The 20,924-nt window shown below is 39.1% G+C and overlaps 1 protein-coding gene across 1 annotated transcript in view; it reads left to right on the plus strand.

Moving 5' to 3' along the window:
- The window catches only part of CDC123 (cell division cycle 123), a 35,329-nt gene that overhangs the window by 11,005 nt on the left and 3,400 nt on the right, over window positions 1-20,924 (plus strand). The window contains exons 7-11 of the mRNA XM_026119288.2: window positions 5,829-5,877; window positions 8,053-8,128; window positions 11,158-11,280; window positions 15,024-15,052; window positions 20,309-20,437. Coding sequence (XP_025975073.2) covers window positions 5,829-5,877; window positions 8,053-8,128; window positions 11,158-11,280; window positions 15,024-15,052; window positions 20,309-20,437 — 406 coding nt within the window. The remainder of the gene's footprint in view (window positions 1-5,828; window positions 5,878-8,052; window positions 8,129-11,157; window positions 11,281-15,023; window positions 15,053-20,308; window positions 20,438-20,924) is intronic.

Raw genomic sequence — 20,924 nt, forward strand, 5'->3', positions numbered from 1 at the left:
AAAAACTGTTATGTTTATTTCCCTTTCTAAAAAGTCTAATGTCATGTTGGTATAAAATTGGATTGTTTTTTGCCAGAATGGGCTGTATTTTGATAAAATAAAGTTAATATGGCAATACAGCCTTGCACTTCTACCAGTTTGAGTGGAAATTATACTTAAGGTGATGTGAATATTAATCCATATGTCTATAAAACTTTTTGGTCTTTGAATATTTTATGATTTATTTTATATTTGCATAAAACTTGTACTGTTGTCCAGTCTGTGCATGGTATTTCTAAATTGCTAAACTATTCATACAAAATGTCCCTATCCAAACGGTGAAGTGATTACTGCTGAATCACAAAGGCGGTCTTCATTAATTACGCTATTGATTAGCTGCCAGCTCCCTAGTCCTTAGCAAGCAGAAATTAAAAATGCAGCTGGCATAAGAAAGTAAAGTGCTGAACAAATGAAAATTGGGTACATCATATCCAAATCACTTGGAAGGGCTGGTCGGAGGGAGGAGAAGGGATAAAATATACTATCTTTCTACTTTTTTCATTAATATTCAGTGAGGTATAAAAGTGTCTTGCCCTGCATATGTAACAGCCAAAATGTTATATACTCTGCTTTTTTATGTTCAACTGTCTTAACTTTAAAAAAGAATCCACTTCTTGTGTCATAATGTAGAAAAGACTTTGCATGGCAATTTGAAGATCTGTTTCTCAATGCGGCTTTGCCAGTGACCTGCTGCAGGACTTAAGGCAAATTGCTTTCTATGCCTGTTTCTTCCTCTTTTATTTCCCATTTGCTTATCTGATGCTGGCCTATACGTTATTTAGGTCAGAGAACTGCCCTTGCTGTATTTATTAACTCTCTCAAGTTCAGAGAAAATTCAGGCTATGCAATACTGTGATGCAAACCATTTAAAAAATGCAGCCTTAGTCAAAGCTTATCTAGTCATGTTCAGTACATTTACATTATTTAAATGTTTGGATTCTCTCATGGTGTTGACACTTTTTGTTCAGAATAAGGACTTAACTTTCCTCTTAAAACAGGAATAAATTAGCAAAGACTTCTGAACAGTGTGCTCATTAATGTAATCAATGTTTCTGCTTCAAGTAAACTTTTCTGTGAACTCAGTCAAGTAAAATGCAAACTTTTCAGTTTTTAATGCAGGGTTTCAAAAACTTAGTGTTGTGGATACATGATAAAAAAAAAATCCATTTCTATTAGGGATTTCTGTTAAGCGATTAAATCTCCTCCTTTGAACAAAAATTCCTTTAAGGGCCTATTCAGTGTATTACTTTAGTACACAGGTTTCTTCCTTATGTTTAGAATGTTTGGGCTACATTTTGAGACATGAAAACCTGCCTTGAGACTGGTATAAATAGTAGCAATAATTCTAATGGTATGATAATGCCCTTTCAATTATAAGGTAAGCTTGTTCTCTCACATTTGTTAGCGAAACCTGGGAATTTTGCAGAACTTTGTTCCTGCTCTGCAGTACGACAGTGAATGTTTCAAATCTGGAGATGCTACTATTGGGATGTTGAACCCTGCAGCATTCATATTTTTCCAGTTGTTTAATAATTGCAATGGAGGGAAAAAATGTCTTGTGAGATCAACCTTGTTCATATAATGCGAAAGATGTTCTCTTTTGGGGTTGCCCTTTGACTTAGCATAGAGGGGACAGTTTGAGTCAGGTACCAGAATAACTGTTCTCTGACATGCAAGTATTAAGTGTTGTAAATTGACTTTCAGTATTTTAGTTGACCGGCTGTTTCTATGGACCTGCTACTTCTCAAAGTTCATTCTTGAAAACTCTTTGAGAAGCTGATGAGGCAGGTAGAGTAAAGAGTCTAACAATAGTCACTCAACCCTGCTTAAGCCCAGGATGCTATTTTTGCAGGAGTGAAGGGAGCCTGTATGATAACTTCAGTAGGTAAGAAATGACTTCCAGGTTAACAAAGCATGTGAAACAACTCCCAGTGGGCAGGGGAGAAGTTTCCAAATGTATTATTAATATGCAGGACACAAAAGAGCATGAGGAGAGATGCACTTTTTCTATTTAGGTGTTTATGAGAAGACTTGGTTAAATTTTAAAGTGCCCGCTTCAGAAAACAATTCAGAAAGTCTACTCTCAAGTGAAGTTAAGCAACATTCTTAGGAGTCTAGTGAGCTAAGTTGTAAAACCTAGCAAATATTTCAATACTTTTTTTTAAGTTAGCACCCTAATTACATTTTTGAAACCAGCCTTCTGCATATTGGATCACAAAGTTCTCTGATTGCCCAGAACTAGATGACCATGATATCTCTAAAACAATCAATGTGAGCAACTGACTGCCTGACTCTCTTTAGTCAAATATGATGGATAATCCTTGGAGGAACCCCGTCCAGGAGGTGCAGGTTGGGTGTGCCCAAAGTGCATGGACACCACTGAATGCAGCGGACACTGCTGCAGCCAAGTACCTTAGCCTGGAACTGTAGTGCTACCAGGAATTGATGGTGCTTGTGTCTTGCCCCAAGTCTCCTAGCTAGAACACTTGCTAAGATGTGAACGACAGAGATGTCCTACACACAGGATTGTTTAATCCATTTTACATTAGATAGTAATTTAAATTAAATTACCACTTCCTTTCTTTCTCTACTCCACTTCCCCAGCCAGCCCCAAGTGAATCTGAGCAAAGGCCGACTACAGACAGTTTTTCTTCTTATTTTCAGAGTCTGTTTTGTTTTCCTTCTAAATTTTGTTCTCTGAGAGGAACCTAAAAACTAGTTGAGGCTCAAAACTTAACCTGTTTCTGCCTGTGATTAAAGTTGCTTCAGTTAACTGGAAAATACTCTCTTAATGGGAAATTTTAAATTTTTTCTAAGATGTGGAGGAAAAACAGTTTTTGTCCTGCTGACAGAACATAGGAGGCAGTGTTGGCTCATAAAGATATGACTTGGCATCCAGGATATCATTTTGAAAGAAGTGTAGCTGTTAATTTAGACACTACTTTAACCTATTTCAAGGCAAACTATTGCACATGAGACAATGTGGAAAATGGGGCTTTAGGCAATTTCTTTTTGTTGAGATTTTACTCACCTCCTCATTTTACCTAGGAATTCACAGAATATGTAGTACAAGATCCTCTTTTGAATGCTATATAAATCTCCTATTTGCTGATGGTCCTTAGTTGAATACTTCATCCAGTAAAGTTTAATATTTGAGAAATAAAGATACAGTTCAAGGGTTGTTAGAAATTTTTCCTTGATTTTTTATTAAGGTTTTAAGTTAGACTGTGAGATAGCAGCAGGGGAACTTGTCAGGTACAAAATAACTCTTACAATTCTAATTATTCTGCAGATAGTAACAAACTATTAAGAATATAATCTCCATGATTTGCAAATCAGTTTATGGCTCTCTAGTGGGATAGGTACTGGAGGTCTTACAAACAGCCTTAAATCACTTTTCTCAGAGTACTGAAAACTGAAGTGCATAACTGCTTCATGTAGTATCCTGTTGTGTCAAGTGTGAGCATTTAGAGCTTAACACACATCTGGTATATACAAGGAGACCTTGATCCTTCTTGTTGACATCTAAGTATAAATCTGTAAGCAAGCTGTTGACTACAGCAAAGGGTTTGTAAGATGTGGAGTTTAATTCTTTCATTCTTACTAGTATTCGTAATGATGATTTTCAAAAGCTTCAGAAAAGAGAGTCCAGATATCTTTTAATTTTGCGTTCCTGAAGTGTCTCCAGACATTCAAGTAGCTCCAAGCCTGAATAGGATGCAGGTTAAAGAAACCCTGGTTAACCTTTGCCTCTGACTTTCAAAGGGCCACATGTAATGGAGGAATTGAGCTGTGTCCAATCAATTAATGCCATAATAATTTTGTTATAAAATACATAGTTACAACTACATCAAGTTGCCCCTCATTTACACAAAAAGCTGAGGGTGTGAGTAAGGTTTTGTTGACAAAAACTCATGACAGTATTCAGAAGAAAAATGAGGAAAGAGAGGACAATGACTTGAGTTTTTTGTCTTTCATTGCATTTTTCCATTTTTTACCTCACTTGTACTCAGTCCTGTGTCATTGAGGCTCAAGGAAAACAATATTTCTGTGTCTTGTGGTATTTTCTTCCGTATTTACCTTTTTGTTTGCTTGTCTTCGTAGCAATATCTAAGCAGTCAGTGTGGCTTGGGATGGCACACAAGGATTTCATTTTATGACTTGCAGGGAAAGATACAGTATCTTCCTCCACATAGACTCTGCTGAAATATTTGAGGATTGGGTAAAGGATATTTAATTCTGACTGATAACAGGGATGTCTTGTGACAACTGGAAAATATTGTCAGAGTGTTACTGGAATGGACCAGACTGCGGATACCTCACTCACAAGTGTGGAAGTCCATGGAAGGTAATACAGGACCGAACATGCAGGGACTGTAGAACTCCACGTGCTGGACTTAAGCTGCCTTTTATATATAGTTTATGGTTGTTTTTTTCTGCAGGGGGGAATGAGGGGTATTTTCTTGAGCACAGTAAACATATGCTAGTAATGCAGTACTTGGAATTCCTGCAAAACTGCAAGCTGTCATAAGTTTGCTTCTGTCATCTTGACAGATCTCAGATTGCTGGGAATATACCCCGTAGTTGATGGATGTTATCTGCTACATAGGCTTGCAGTTATATATGATTTGTTTGATTACAGTATTTTGGAAAACATGCCTGCTATCACCTTTCTCTTCTGTGTGTGTGTGTGGTGGGTTTTAAAGCCTAAACTAAAACGCGTGAAATTTATTTTTGTTGGCAGCCTATTGAATGAACTCGTATGATAGCTCTGTGCTTCAAGCTGAAGGTTGAGCTGCCATGTCTTACAAATGCAATGCTTATACAAGAGATGTCAGACTTTTGGATTACTTAGCCAAGTCCAACGTCAAGCGGAGATTGCAGAAATGTTGCCATTTAAGAATATTGCTCAGCTGTGACCCTTTACACAGCTCTGCTGTGCATCCAAGTAGCTTGTTGCCAACAGGGTCAGGGAGTACCCTTGGAAGGAAAATGCATGTTCTTTTGACAATTGCCTTTGAAAGTTACAGGATTTATTGTAAGGTCTGCTGTATAAAAATGAGAGCTTACATAGCTGTTAGCTTGGGTCTAACTGCCTCCGTTCTTGATAGCTCCTGAATGGTGGCGCAAAGAGTCAGATAATCACAAGGGACAAAATCTTGGCATCTGCCAGCAGTTTTAGAAATAGTTTTGTTTATTCCCATTCTCAAGAGCTGCTTTTCTAAGAGTATTTCTTAATGCTGTTAATTTAGAGAGATACCATGCTGTGGTATCAAGAGTGTCGAGTGGTGCTGTTTTGCGTCCCTTATTCATGGAAATGAAAATAGTCCTGAATTGCTGTAAGACGTGATATGTCTCAGTTGTCGGGTTTAGGAAGTTAAACTTCAGAATTACTAGGAAAAACATGCCACAATGAAACTAGATTAGATCATTAAAGTTCATATGGTTCTCTGAGAATCTGGTTATGCCAGCATAACAGTAAAGAAGAAAGGAACAGCATTGGTAATTCAAACAAACAACTCAGCAATGCAAAATTCTCCCTTTCTAGCTAAATCCATCTAAATTAAGGGCTTCCAAATTACACTAGATAAAAAGATGGGTTTTTTTTTTCCTTGATAATCCTTGGAAAGAGGCTTGTTATTGACATAGTGACCTTACTTGGTTTGTACATCTTGGATATACTTTAGCAGGACTCTTTGAGATTCACAATTCAGGTTTATTTTTGTCACAGTGGCTAAAATCTTATATGTAAAAGCAGATTTTGATGTGTGTGTGATTTATTTTTCCAGATTTATTCACTGCACCGATGATTCGCCTGATCCTTCCTTGGACTATGAGGTAAGACCTGATTTGCCTGATTTCTAGGTAATTTAAATGAATTACTTGTGGGCAGGCTGCCATTTGTGCTTGGGCATGTGCCAATAACTTTTTTGTTGTTTTTTCTTTTTTTTTTTTGTTGTGTTGTTTGGACAGTGGGGAGAAGTCTGGTTAAGAACTATAGGACATCAGGAGTTTGTTTAATTACAGATCAGTGATGAGCTGAAGTTCAGGCTTTTCAAGCTGCTTTGTAGTTTCCTCTAGTGTCTGTTTGCTTTTGCCAGGAAGGGCAAGCTCAGCAGCTGAAAATCATTTACTCTCCATAGCACACTTCTTGTGAACATCACAACTGAGGTTATTAAGAGAAGCTTGTTGTAGTGGCTGGGGCCATCCTGGCTACTAAGAACTGGATTGGTTGTATCTTTTTATACATGTTCATTACCAGATTTAAAGCTTAGGTTAGTGATGTAGGTATTAATGATGCTTTTAACTGTTCATGTGGTGCTATCATTTTTATTATGCCATCTAATCATGTCTCTAATAATAATTTTGTATGTAAATATAGCATGTTATCATCCTGTAGGCTTAAAGGGCTTTAGAAAAGTGAAGGAACCCTGTACTTTAAAGCACTGTCTTAACGTGCTTTAAAAATGTAGGATATCTGAAAGCTGGGACAAAGATGTTCATGTTCACATCGTAGCTAGTGTCAAATTTGATTGTTGAGTTTCTATTACAGGTGACAGGTTTTGGGAGACTCCAGTGCCCATGAACAGGAATTGAGGCCCTCAAAATAACAGATTCATCTGAATGCTTCAGCTTAGGAAATACAGGAACTTGATGAAGTGCCAGAGATGTGCTTTAATTACCAGGCAGTCTGTCCTATTGACTATAATAGTTTGGTTACTATTTCTATCCTGTGTCCTTATTTTAATGGGTTTGCGCCTTCAAAGGCGTCACAGAATCCTGCTTGGGTGTATCCCAGAATAGAGGTTGATTTGGTTAAATTTAATTCTGCTCATCAGCTCTTTTGACTAGAGAGCAACTTCCTGCCAATTCCAAGACAGATCTGTTGTGCTGTACAGCAGGATTTTTGTTTTCCATGCTCTAACATTAATGTAACTGTGAAGTTGTTTCATTAGAAATTTCTTGGTTAAAAATGTTGTACAGAGTGGAAGACTATAGGATAATTAAGGTGGGAAGGAACCTCATATGGTGCCTAGTCCAACCTCTGCTCAAAGCCAGGTCAGCTGTGAGATCAAACCAGATTGCTCAGGGCTTTATCAAATCTAGTCTTGAAAACCTCAATGGATGGAGACTGTGCAACCTCTCCTGGCAAGCTGTTCCAGCGCTTGACTGTCTTCATGGTGAACAAGTTTCTTCTTATGTCCAGTGTGAATCTCTTTTGCTTCAATTATGCCAGTTACCTCTTGTCATCCCAGGAAGGACTTGATAGTGTGGCTTTTCATTGCTGTATTTATTGTGATGTGTGCTGCTACAGAATTGCTTTAATCCTAGCTAGCATTTAATGAAAAATACAGAGAAAAATTGAGGAGCTATGTATTAATAATTCATATAATGTAAATCTTGGATTAAATAAAATTGAATGGAAAATACATTTAAAAAAAAAAAGTCTGCCCTCTATCTTCAGGTACCCACAAAGCTATGAAAGTACAGTTTTTGTTCAATCATAGTGACTATCTAATGCAGTCAATATTAGTAGCCTGTTTCTGACCAGTAGCAGAGGGCATATGAATTTAACAGATATATTCAAGGCTCTTGAACCCTATCTGGAGTTCCAGGCATAAATAATGACATAACAGCATGTTCCAAACATGTGGCTGTGGAAGGAAGTGACACATTTATGAAATTATTTTCTAGACATCACTGCTGAAATACCTTGGCTTCAGAAAAGGGTCTCTAATGGGTGAAATTATAGCCTATTGGGTTCATTTTTGCCTTCACATTCTCATTACAGGTAAATTAGTAACAAGCAAAATTACTTTTAAGTATTTGCTAAGATAATTATATGGACTGCAGGTTGAGGTGTGTTTTTTTTTTTTTGGTTCCTTGTTTCAGAGATTGTGTCATAATTACAGTAAAGCTGTTGGAAGAACAAGAAGGTATGCCTGTTGATAAAAAGTTGCCTGTTATCTTTGTGAAACAATACTTTTGTCATTTGTTTTTTTTCCTCTGTAGCTTGTTCTTCGAAAATGGTGTGAGCTAATCCCTGGTGCAGAATTCAGATGCTTTGTCAAAGAAAACAAGCTTATAGGTGAGGATTTTCTTAAGAACTACACTGAATAATTTAATCTTTAAGAGTTACTCCCATTTCTTTAATCAATGTTAAATCTGAAGATACCTCTTCCTTGCCACACTGCGTTTCTGGAATTCACATTTATGTTTTTTTTTTTTTTTTCTTGTTTCTGTGATTTAAAAAATGGTATGCCAAGTTCTCCTCTCCACTATATCTGAAAGCCCGATGACATATTATGCCCAATATTACAGTGGGAAATTCTTGACTCTAATTGCTAATTCAGAAACTTCATCCAGAGAGTGTTATGCAAATGATTCCTTTATTTATATTCAGGAGCATACTGATTCAGAGCCTACTTGGAGTACAGAGGCAGTTGGGTATTATGCTGATAGTGTGACCACATCTGGATATTTTATGTGGAAAATTCAGGGGGTCAGAACACGTCCACAGGTTTACTAGGTGTCTGAGCTCATAGTCCGTGGAGCTTAGTCAACAAAGCAGCTGACCCGTCACTCTGCGTTAAAAACCTAGATGTAGAGTGTTTCAAGTGGCACGGAACAGCTAGGGTATGCAAAACATGCACAGAGAGCTGGCAGAGACGTCGGGAGACCCATGGGAGACCTGCGACAGCTTGAGGACAGGCAGATTATGCTGGAGAATGTATTTTAGGCAGTCGAACTATGCTTATGTATGTGCTTCAGGGTCAGATGAATTAAATTCCTCTGGCTGTATTGACTTCTCCTGACTCTAATGGGAGCTTAGGTATCTAGTGCACATGTGGGCACTTGAAGTGAGGATTTTAATTTTGGACTGAATTCCATCCCACATTTCTGGAGATTGAATTAGTTTTTGCTGTTGTCTGCCATGGAATCTATCATAGTGAACAGAATTGTAGATAGCACAGAGCCTGTGCACATTTGCCCTTATCTAGACAGAACTGTTATAATTAAACTCTTATAGCATAGGAAATGATGTTGAAGTGTTGTAGCAGTGATGTAGTAAAGCTCTAATCCAGACTTCATAGGAAGGAAGGTGATTTTTTGCTACAAAACGAAGCCAATTTCACTCACTTTATCTTATAACCTACATATTCGTAAGCACTAAGATGAATGTGTCCAAATAGTCTGTCCAGGATTCCTTGTGATAAAAAAGAGATGGAGGGATATCAGCTACCCAGTCCTCATTGTTTCTCCTGGGTTCTTCTCAGGACAGTGACTAAACACTTGTTTTGGATGTCCCTTTTTGTACCAGTTGGGAGCTGACAGTGATTTGTTTCTCCATCCTATCCCACTGCTGTCAGTCATCAGCAATTTACTCACTGTCCGTTGTCTCCTGATCAGGGTGTCCTATAAAGCTGCACACAGATCTTTCAGGATCTGCTAATTTAGGTGCTGTCAACACGTGCCATTTTTATAACCCTTCTTTTGTTCTTCCTTCTGGTACTTCCATACTCATCTTCCCGTTCATGCCAATCATGAGATTTATATTACAGTTCTTAGTAGCAGACTTTATCTTACTAGTAGCGGAGGTTCTCCATTAGGCCAGTATGAAGGAGGAAGAGCTGAATCCTGTCCTTTATGTGGTGCTGAGATGCCACAACTAACAGAGATATGCATCGCTGTAATAGCCTCTAAAATGTTTGAATGTAGGATTACTATAGAATGCATATATCTAATAATGTTTACCTTCACATACCCCACAGCATTTGTACTCTGGCTAATTAAACTGTCTGTTTTAAAACCTAGTAGATTTACCAGTATGGGTTTTTTAAGCTAGCAATTCAGCTGCATATCTGAAGACAGCTCCAAGTTTTTTCACGACGTATTTCTGTACTCTTAAAATTAATAAGCCTGTCAGTCAAGCTAAGGAGTGATACTTGCACAGCGTAGTGATTGCTCTTCCAGTTAGGCATTTGCATCCCCCTGAGATGCCACCATCTCTTGGTTTTGTTTTTAGACTGGCGTTAAGCTTTGCAGTGATATTAATAATTCAGAGTTCCACTGACTTTGTAAGGTTTACATTTTATATGAGCTTTTTGAAAGAGCACTTCTTTGGAGGTATTCAGCATTGTCTTATGTCAAGATGCAATCTCTGATATGTTCCATATATGACTAAAATATCAAACTGCCATCATTGATGTATCTTCTTTGGGAGAGTTTGGCTTTTTTCTTCCATAAATAGCATAAGTCACTCATTCTATAGTGATGAGTACGTCTTGATTTGACATTTTTCCAGCAGGGCATTGCAGTGGCTTATGTTTACATATCCTGTATCAGAACTTCTGTCACGTAAGATACATGTGAAGTGTATAATCCTGTTGATGTCAGCTTAAACTATTGTGTTGCGGACAAGCAAATGTCTGAAATTAAGAGCTTCTGATGCAGTTGGGATAGTTTATGTCAGGTATGCAAGAAAGCCCTCAGGGGAAGCAAATGGAAAAAATAATGTATTAGAGTGCATGCTATTGCAGTGAATTTTTATTAGACCATTCCATCAATACTAAGATTTAAGATTTCACCTTAGTGTTTTATGAAGCGGGTACGTCTTGTTCCATGCTTAATGAATCAGTTAAATGAGAATCTCCAAGGCATGCAACTAGGGTCTGTCATCTTGGCTAAGGTGCCTGCAAGCCTGCCCCTTTCATTTCATGGTTCCAGATTCTGGTCTCTACCTCTGATGTGCAGAATGCAGAAGGTTTTTGGCCAGAGTAACCAGGCTGAATAGAATTGAAACAAATAAACAACAATTGAAAACTTAAATTCTGGAGAAGGTTCCTCCTGAAATTCGCTTAAAAGTAGTTAAAGTGTGTACATATAAAATAAGGTTCACAAAATGTGGGATAAAACTGTTCAAGCAAAAATTTTGTAATGAAAGTGCTTCAAGTATTGGAGAATAAAGCCAAACAGTAAGTCATTGTTAATAATTTAAACTTGGGAGTACCTGTCTTCTCAAAAGTAGATAATAGCATGCATCTCTCTAACTGCATTTTGACTGGTTGTTTTTTTGCGTGCCTGAAGCTCTTGGTAATAACCTAAAACTATTCACAGGTATATCGCAAAGAGACTACACTCAATACTATGATCATATCTCTACACAACATGAGGAGATCTGTAGATCAATACAGGACTTTTTCAAGAGAAACGTACAGTATAAATTCTTGGATGAAGACTGTAAGTATCTTAAGGCTTGAACTAGAAAGAGAAGCATAGAGGAGGGAGGGAAGATGTTTATGAAGGTTTTAAAGTGCTTATTGTACACACAGTTAAAATGATTTAAAAACAAAAATGGAGGGTCTGCCTTTTTGAAGTTGTTTTGCACGGTACTTTCCTGGAGTTTTGAACTGGAAAGGGCTCGCAGGGCCAGCTCCGTAGGAAGGAGGCCTGTTGTCCTGCCCCCTTGCTAAGCCAGGCTTGTTCCCTCCACGGCACACCGAAATTCCAGTGTGCTAAATTCCAATTCACTGCTGATGGAAAAAAATGTTGTTTCTCAGTAAGAAATGGCACCTCTGGTATTCTAAGTCTGTGTATACGTATTTCTGTCTTCATGCTGAGGCCGGCTACTGCTTTCACAGGGCTTGGTTCTTTTTAATCTAGGGGAGCCTTATGCCTTTCTGGTTAGAGCATGCAGAGTGATGTAGTTTCTTGAATAATGATAAAATTGGGAGCAAGAAAAACTGAAGGAATAGGCTGGAGCTTTTCAGGGAAACAGAGCTATTGAGTGAAAGACACTTTCAGAGGCTAAAATGATGCTATTTGAATTCCCCCCCCCCCCCCCAAATACTTGCTTTGAATTAAGAAAAGTTCAAGATCTCAGAGTTGGGGTAAGAAATACTTAAGAAAAAACCTTCAATAAGATGAAAAATAAGAAAACATTATTTATAAAGATGTTGTCAAAGGTTTGCTGCTTAACTATTGCTGTGTTCCTTGAAGAAAGGATTTGGAGGTTTCTTTTCAAGAAGTTACGTAAATTTTTACTGAAATATTGATGCACAGCATTTTAGCTGATCAGACTTTTGAATAAAAAACAGGGTATTTGAAGGAATTCTGCTACCTCTAAGCAGCCCTGGTAAATTTTGTCAGTTTGTTAATGTGATGTCCTTTGAAAATTTTGTTTGGAAACAGTTTCCTGACATGGTTTAGTGAATGTAGAGTAACGTTTTATTGTGGGTGTTTATGATGGGTTTTGTTGTGATGGGTGTCAGGAGTGGTGAAAAATAGGATGGAGAAATTTAAATTGGCTTCTGTGGACTGAGCCTCGTTTTAATAAAACACATAAATGTAGGAGTTTTATTGGCCAGTTATATTGTCCACGATAGAGCTCTGAATCCTGAACCTTTTGGTAAGCTGTGAGCACGGCTAACTGCTCTGCTGAACCAGCAGAGCAGTCAGGTGTGTCCTGTCTGACTTCCTGAAAAGGGTTCCTTCTAATGCCGATCTGCTTTGTTCAAATTTTAACCATTTGACTCTGCAAAGTTTCTTTATTTCAGTCCAGACAGCTTATCAGGAGTCACTGCTTGGAGAAGACTAGTAGTCTGGAAATCAGTGTACTAATTTAATAGACCTCTAGCGCTAAAGTTTTGAAGAAAATCAATCATACAATCATGACATTCTGATTACTGTCTGTTTTAATTTTTCTGTATGTTCCAACCCAACATAATTTTAGCTGGTATGTAATCAACTGATAGATAAGAATTCAGGGCAGTATTTTTAGAAATAGATATCTAAGTTTAGGCTCTGAAACTGCTGTCCAGTGAACTGAAAGATCTGAAGTCTGTCATCTTATGTAAAGTAAATAAAACTATGCCATCTGACCTACCTTCTGGGAAAAGAAGTCTTCAGGGTGACGTTCTGGGATGAAGGTTTGTTCCTTCATCTTTGTAACCTTTCAGTCTTAGACACTGAATGCTGGTTACCTGTCTTCTGCAGAGAAATGCCATGCAGGAAATTTCTCTGCATCTTTTTCCCTCCCTTTTTTCATGCCCCAACGTATCCCTTGATCCACTGTCTGGCAGCATGTGTTGCTAACAATGAAATTCTGGGCTTGCTTGTTTGTTTGTTTTTAAAAGGAGAGGTATTAAGCTTTTTCTCTAACTTCTTGCTTCATTGGGTGTTGCTTTGGGTGTTGTTTGCTCTGCTTTTTCCAGTTGGTTTTGGTAGCTTCTCCAGATGGAAGAGCTGAGTCAGAGCAGCTGAAGCAGTACAGAGTTGGAGCAGAATGATAGCAGATGGGCAAATGCTTTTTAAATACTTCTAAATGATGGTAGAAGCTTCTATATACCTTTCATAAGAGCCCACTGAAAACAGTCTTCCAGAGGTATCGATACTTACTCTGGAGTCAAGCCCTTAGCTTCACTTGCAGTTGCTTGTGGTTGAGTGTAAGTTTCTCCCATGGTCTCCTGAGGCGCTGTTCTGGGGTCACTGCTGAGGAAGAGGGACCAGTTCAGGTCTTCCTCCCCCTTCAGTGTTTGTGAGTGTCCTGGATTAGTCATCAATGTGCCAATGAGTCTCAGTGGTGATATGCAGTCAGCATCAGTGATTGACGATCAATATTGCCGTTGGCTTGCTTGAAGCTGACAGACATCACACATTATAGTAAAGCTCAGATGAAAATTTTCTATTAAAGAAATATGACTAGTGAGAGCACACAGTATAAGCAACAAGTTAAGCAGTGAAACAGTTGCAGGAGAAATCTAGGGTTTCTGTGCTCTTCTTTGCATTGGTGACTTAGCCATCTGAGGGCTTGTCTTAAGAACATCATGCCCCTTAACTTCAGAGTGATATTTTAAATCCATGTAACTGAGCTTGTGCAAAAAGCTGTGTGGATTTTTAGGTTATGGTCATGTGATTGAAAACACTTAGATGACTGGTTTTAGCTCTGGGTTGTGGTATACTGTTAGCCCAGCCAACTCGGCATTAAAAACAGCATCAGGCTGATCTACTGAGTAGCTTTCTATGCATGGACATGATCAGTCAACATATGTGCTGTCGACAGGCAGCTTCCTGAGCAGCCGCTGAGACTGGTCTTCAGTCAAATGCTGAGTTTAGTTCGTCTCACATGTATTAGGAAATCTCCTAACTAGCTGAAACATTCAGTTCCTTATTTGTGAAGGAAGTGGCAATACAGCATTTGTACAAGGCTTTTCTAAATCTAGCAGTTTTAATTTTTTTATGCTAAACTGTATGACTTGTCAGCCCTGAGTTCTTATTTGCCGATTTCCATAGCTGAGTAGAAAGACAAATCAAGGATTTGTTTAACCATACAGGACAGAAGCTAATAGAAAGATGGATGTACAAAGATTCAGGCTTAATTAAGTCAGTGGGAGGAACGACGATGTAGCTACATCCGGCAACTTTGCTTAAATTGTCGTAAAGCAAAGGGTCTGTTTGGTGTGCTATACCTGCTCTATGTTATGTTGAACATAGCCATTTCACTGCTGCCTCGAGCATGCCCGCTGCCCCCTTTTTTCCTTCCATCTGTTTTGTCTCGTTACCGGCTGAAGCCCTAATCCCTTTGAGGCAGGAACTTTCCCTTATTAAAGGTCTGCGCGCCCGCTAGCACAATGGCGCCTTGGTCCTTCCTTGGAGTTTCTCAGTTCTGCTGTAGAACAAACAGCAGTAATGTTGCAGATAAGCTCCTCTCTATGCTGAGAGTTAATCAAATGTTCTTTGGGGAGAAAAACCAACAGTATGAACCAGCATTAAATAGAAAAGCCCAGTGGACAGTCTCTCGCAGTGCATTAACAGTGGTTCTTGAAATGTTTCAATTCCGTCTTAGAAGTGAACCGAATTCTGGCTTGCCGTTTCTGAGATATACTGACTTTGCAGATTGTGCTGTGTGCACAATTATCTATTTAGGCTTAGACATCTTATGTGGAATTATGTATCTTTTAACATTTTTTTTTTCTCCTTTTCAGTTGTTTTCGATGTGTACAGAGACAGCAGGGTAAGTGACCACTAGGTTGCATATTTCTGTAGTAATGAATTGTTTATTGTGTGGAAACTGTATCTGAAGTGCTGGAGAGATGAAACGAATAAGAACTTCTTCTTCCTAGAAGTGGTCCTGGCAAAAAATGGACTACTCGATTTTGACATTCCCTTCTGCAGTTCTTTTTCCATTAGACCCTGTCCACAGTAGGAGAATAAGAGGATTAGGGGTGTGAGTATGTCTGTACCAGTGATGTAATTATTTTGTCAATCTCTTCATCCAAATAAGTAGTCTGTCTTAAAGCACATAACTTTGGCTTTGCCTGTAATTCTGTCAGATCAGTGATCCTACTGAAGGCCATATAGCTTTCTAGCTGAATGTTCAGCCGGAATGACTGGGATAGTTCAGAAAAATACGGGGTGGTGGTGGTGGATGTTTTGCTTGTCATTATTTAAAAAAAAAAAAAAAAAAAAAAAAAAAAGTGGGGGGAATCTTACCACTTTTTCTTTCAAACATCATTCCTTGGGCATTTTTTCCTATGATGTTCATTCCTATAGCATCTTAATTCTTTCAAACTAATCGTGCCTATTTCTTCAGAATATTTTTGTGATGCTGGAAAAAAAACCCTCACTCCATATATGGGAGCCTACATTACAAAGGGAAAATCGTCAAAAGAGTATGTGGATGTTGAGTACCTGGTTTTAGTTTGAGACAGACAAAATCTGATTTTTTTTCTCTTCAAATGGCTCCAGCTGTAGTTCCAGTGCTCAGCGAATGAGAATCCTGAAAATCCAGACACTGGCAGAGTTTGGGGAGAAAAATCCCATCCTAACTTCAGATACCTATATCTGAGTTAGTCACCTTGACCTCTTCTACTAGTCAGTGGAGAGAAACAGGTCAAATGAGCTGTGCTACACACACATGCACACACACGCAGGCTTAAAAGAAATCTAAACCCGAAAAGCATTATATAGTCTTAAATTTCAAAATCTGATTTTGGGAATTGTGTGATTGTATGAGAATTAAAATTTTTGTTTTAGCTTAAATCTTCTTTCCAGATCCTAACCCAGAAACGCAATAACATGGTCCCAAATGCTGTACACTCTTGTAAGTCTTGCTGTTTGAATTGGATACAATTTGAGGATTGATAAAGTCTTTATTTTAAGTGGTTGAGTTGGGAATATCTGTAGTAAATGTTGATTCTGATTTTGATCATTGCTACAGTTATTTTGTAATTATATAATAGTAAATCATGCCACAGTTTGCAAAACAAACTAAATAGGAACATCTGTCATGTGGAAAATAACTATTGTGCTGTTACTCAGCACAGCTTTTACCGTAGGTACCTAGAATTAGGCTGCAGGCTTAAAACAGCCATGCTAAATGTTAATGAAAACTACCTGCCTAGGCACAAGTCATCATACTTGAGGATGTTCTCTGCCAAAATGAGGAGCAAAACTTTAGCATCTAACCAACTTCTGCCTTTGGGTACTCTGCCGCGCAGCTGAAGCATGAACACAGATTATTTAAGTAAAAGATTTCAGTCTGTGTGATCTCGAAAGAGCAGTGTTTCTTCATCTGTCAGGATAATGTATCTGTACGCAGGTATCTCTGTGTCTTCTACTCTCAGGTCTTGTAAACTGCCAGATAGCCCTTTGTGTGTCAAATCCTCCTTTCACACATTCTTTTGTGGTTTGCAACTGTATTATTCACTGCTCCCCTTGTATACGAGTTATAGGCAGCAAAAGAATAGCGTGTGTTGCTGAGTGTGATTAATTCCCAGAGCCTGCGCCCCTGACCAGACTGGTTGCATGGCAACCTCACCTGCAGAAGGAGAGAAATGCCCCATGTCTGCTTATCTTAAATTCTTTCGACTGTAAATATTCAGCGTGGGGAAGCTTATTGTTTGACACGGTGGTGAATGAGAGCAACCCCCTCCACGTGCTCCCTTTAGTTACTTGGGAGACTTTGGAGGAGGCTGCCCCGAGTCTCGCCCATTTGGCTGGAGGATGGAGCAGAAGCAGCAGTGGCCTGGCTGAGAACAAGATTTACGTGGCTGCCTTTCCCCTTATGCTCTCTTTGCTGATCTGATCTAGCTCTTGGCAAACAAATCATCTTTTAAGGAATATACACAGGCATATAGTCTGGAGGCCTAGCCCTGGCGAGGTGATGCTGTGGGACTGGGTAGCCTGCTTCCATTTGGATATACTTCTTCTTCTTCTTTTTTTTTTTTTTTTTCCTGCTAGCAGTTCGCAGTTATTATGCAACAGCTGACAAGTAAATGCCTGAGAGTCAGCTCTGCTAGGAGTTGCTTTTTGCCCATCTCCCAGGCCTTTCAACTGATAAATACGACGTAACATGGTGACTTGTCATGAACAAAGCAATGTAATGAGTGGCTTCAGGCCACCAGTAATTCACAACTCCCCTAAACATGCAAACTAATGCCAGTGTCTCTTTACCCATGAACGCTGCACTGTGCATGAACCTGCAGCTGAAGTTAGGGAAATGTAACAATTTGCTTTGCATTTTAGCTATCTTTTAACTTCCTTTTAACAGTCCCTGTCATAGGCACTTCCTTTCAGCAGCATGCCACTTAATGCTTTAGTAAAATAAAGCATGAAGTCATGATGTGATAAATCTATTTGGTCCTGTTTTAGGATGAGAAAATGTTATGCTATTCTTTTTTCCCCTTCAGATATGCACAGTTTTGCTTACCTGGCATGTGTGTTTCTGTGCCTTCATGTGACAAAGATTACTAAGGCAGAGGATTGCAGTTAAATAGCTTTACTGCTGCTATTTAGCTACACAGTGCAAGTCATCTTATACTATATGTAAATCACGGAACTGCATGTTAGATTTGAAAGAATATTTAGTCTGAAAGATGGTATGGTTACTGACACAGAGTTGTGTGTGTTCCCCTTAATGAGGCCTGAGAGGGAACATTTAGATTTTAGTCTGTTTGTCTTCTCATCAGTTGACAAATACCAAAGCTCAGTATAGCTGTAAGACAGTGTCTAGGAAACAGTTGGTGTTGAAGATGGAGCACGGTTGTCTGCAGGGAGGGAGAAGAAGTGCTAGGGTGCTCACAGAAACCAGCTGCTGCTTTCACTAATCTCAGAAACAATTTTTTTTTTCCTGGGGTACAGCTCTTCTTCAGAGAAATGATCTCAAGTTCCTATGAAAAGCTGTTTCATGTTCTTGGGGTGCGGAGGAGTCCCTGTGAAACCTTTCCTAGGGAAGTCCTTTCATTAAGTATAAACATTTCTGATGCAGGGGAACGATCCTCTGAACTGCAGAGTGAACTTTGCCAGCTGTTGCTTCTGCCTGTGATTAAATTGGTTCATTAGCTTGTTTTTCTAGTGTGATGGAATGAATCTAAACTAGAAATGCCTCCTCCTGATGCCTTTGAGCTATCAGGACGTCCCTATTAGCAACAGCAGAACATCACTTATAATGAGAATTTGTGACTGAGTCTTGAAGAGGAACAGAGATGGAAAACGATAGCAGAGCTTGCCTCCGTTCGCTTTCAGCACCCTTGGTGTCAGTATTGTTTCAAAGGTGTTGCAGCTTGGCCATGCAGATTTGCCTCTGCTTTTTCACTCTGCCGAAACAAGTAAGAAGCAGCTCAAGTGTGTGTCCCTGCAGCCTGCAGTTTCTCTTGTAGCTGTCTGGTTTCGGTACTGCCATCGCACAGCTGAACTCACGCCTTGGCTCCTTAAAGCTTGCTCTGACAGCTCTGCCCCACTGATCTACCCCGAGCGAGACCTGCGAAAGTCTGTGCGCAACCACACCGTTGCAAGCCGTTGTGTTGGCCCGCGTCCAGTTCACAAGTCGTGTCACTCGTTTCGTCTGTGTTGGGACTCCCCCCACCTGCTTTGCAAGTCAGCGGAGATCGTAACAGGCTGCTTTTAGCTCCTAGCCCGAGCGTTTCTGCTCTGTGCCATTGCATGGGTTTCCACTGTCGTGCCTGTGGGGGTGGCTTAGGCAGCGTGGGTGGGAGAGGAAGTCTCCGTATTACTCTGAGACTGAAGGCTTCAAAGGGATCTTCATCAGCCAGAAAACAGATGGCTGTAGTGCAAATCATTACAGATATTTGCAGGTTGTATCAAGAGAGGAGGGATCTCTAAAGAAAGTAGATCCTTCAGGGATGGGGAAGAGAGAAGGCCAAGTGAGTTTTTAGCAGCCACACAGGGTTCAGGTTTGGTTTCTGGTTCCAAGTGACTGTTAATGAATTCGGAGAAACCCTTCAGTCCCTTTGATATTACAGAAACCCTTTTCTCCTCATATTGGATAGAATCTGATTTCTTCCAGATGCAATACCTGTTTTTCAAATTCTTACTACCAATTTTATCCATGTTTCATTATAAGTGATTATAATACTTTTGTTCTGTTAAAATAAGTGATACTTTCTTGGGTAAGAAAAGGTGGCCTAGCGTTGGGGGTTGTAGCTCGAGATGACTCAGGGGATGCAAACTATTTCTTGCTCCTTTAGAGACTTCTCTGTTACCTCAACTAAGTCATATTAGTCTTTCTGTTCTCATTTTTTAGTTGTAAAATAGGCATGCTGTGTCATCCATGCTACCAGGACTGTTTGGAGCATGAACGTAGTAAAGACAAGGCAGGAGAAACTAGTCCAAACTACTAGTAATGGTTATATTAAACAAGGCTTTAAGTTATTCTTTATCTATTTATATCTGTGCAGCACCTTTCAACTAGCATGATCTCCACTAGTGTTTTACAGACCTTATTCTGTATTTAAAGACGGTCCCTTCTGAGACCGAGAACAGCAATCGTGGAGACTGCTGAGTGGGCAGCGGTGCTGAGGTAGCTTTTGACCGAAGATGAAGTCCCTGTTTACGTTTACCCCCTTCCTTTGTTCATGCTGTCTGGGGATCTTCGAAAACCATGGAGATTTGACAGAACTTCTGTGTACTCATCTGAAGGCCCCTCACATAGAAAGGAATTCAGTTTGAACTCTGTCTAATCTTTTGTTTATATATATATTTTATATACATATATTTATATATATATAAAATAAGCCAAAACTTGATGTGTTTTAAAACTATGTGTAACATGTTTAATGTAAAGATATTAGAATATTCTAAAGTATACAAGAGCAGATGGATTTTTTTTTGTCTTTTTATTTTTGTCTTTAAAGACTAAGCACTTTTTCTCTTTAAGACTAAGCAGTAGGATGAATGTACGTGTGTTTGGATTTTCTGGTTGTATTTCAAATTCTCTGGCTTCTTTAATTCCTTCATTGTTATATTGCAGGGCAGGATTTGGTTAATAGATTTTAACCCCTTTGGTGAAGTAACAGACTCGCTGCTGTTTACATGGGAAGAACTGATCTCTGGGAAGAACTTGAAAGGAGACCAGAGTGAAGAGGAAGCTACAGAACAGGTACAGTCCTGCTGTGAAAGGAGGCTGGCTAATGAATCCAAGGGGCAGTCCGGCCTGTGGTCCTTCTTTCTTATAATAAAATTATGATTTAGATCCCATTGAAGTAAAGGGAAGCCCTAAACTCTAGAAATGTAAACTCTTTGGAAGTGTCCATTTAGGCAGTGCTTGACTTCAGCAAGTATCATTTGCTAGATTTAGATGTGTACAAGGGAATTTGTAGCTCAGACAGCACAAGCCCTTATTACAGCTTTGACCACATTACCGAGAAGGTGCCCTGAAACTAGATTTTACTTAGTCTTGATGCATCTTAAATTTCTTTCCATTTTGATTTTATCTCCTAAAATCCATTATATTTATTCACTTAAAGTTCTTCCTTGTTCCCAATACCTGTCATTTAATCTCCCCGAGCTCCAGATTTATGTTTGGTGGGAGGCAAAAAGAAGCTGAACTTCTGTGTCTTCCTCATACCAAGTACCCTCAGGGAAGC

The sequence above is a fragment of the Dromaius novaehollandiae genome, chromosome 1 (genome assembly GCF_036370855.1).
Source record: "Dromaius novaehollandiae isolate bDroNov1 chromosome 1, bDroNov1.hap1, whole genome shotgun sequence".
Lineage (NCBI taxonomy): Eukaryota > Metazoa > Chordata > Aves > Casuariiformes > Dromaiidae > Dromaius > Dromaius novaehollandiae.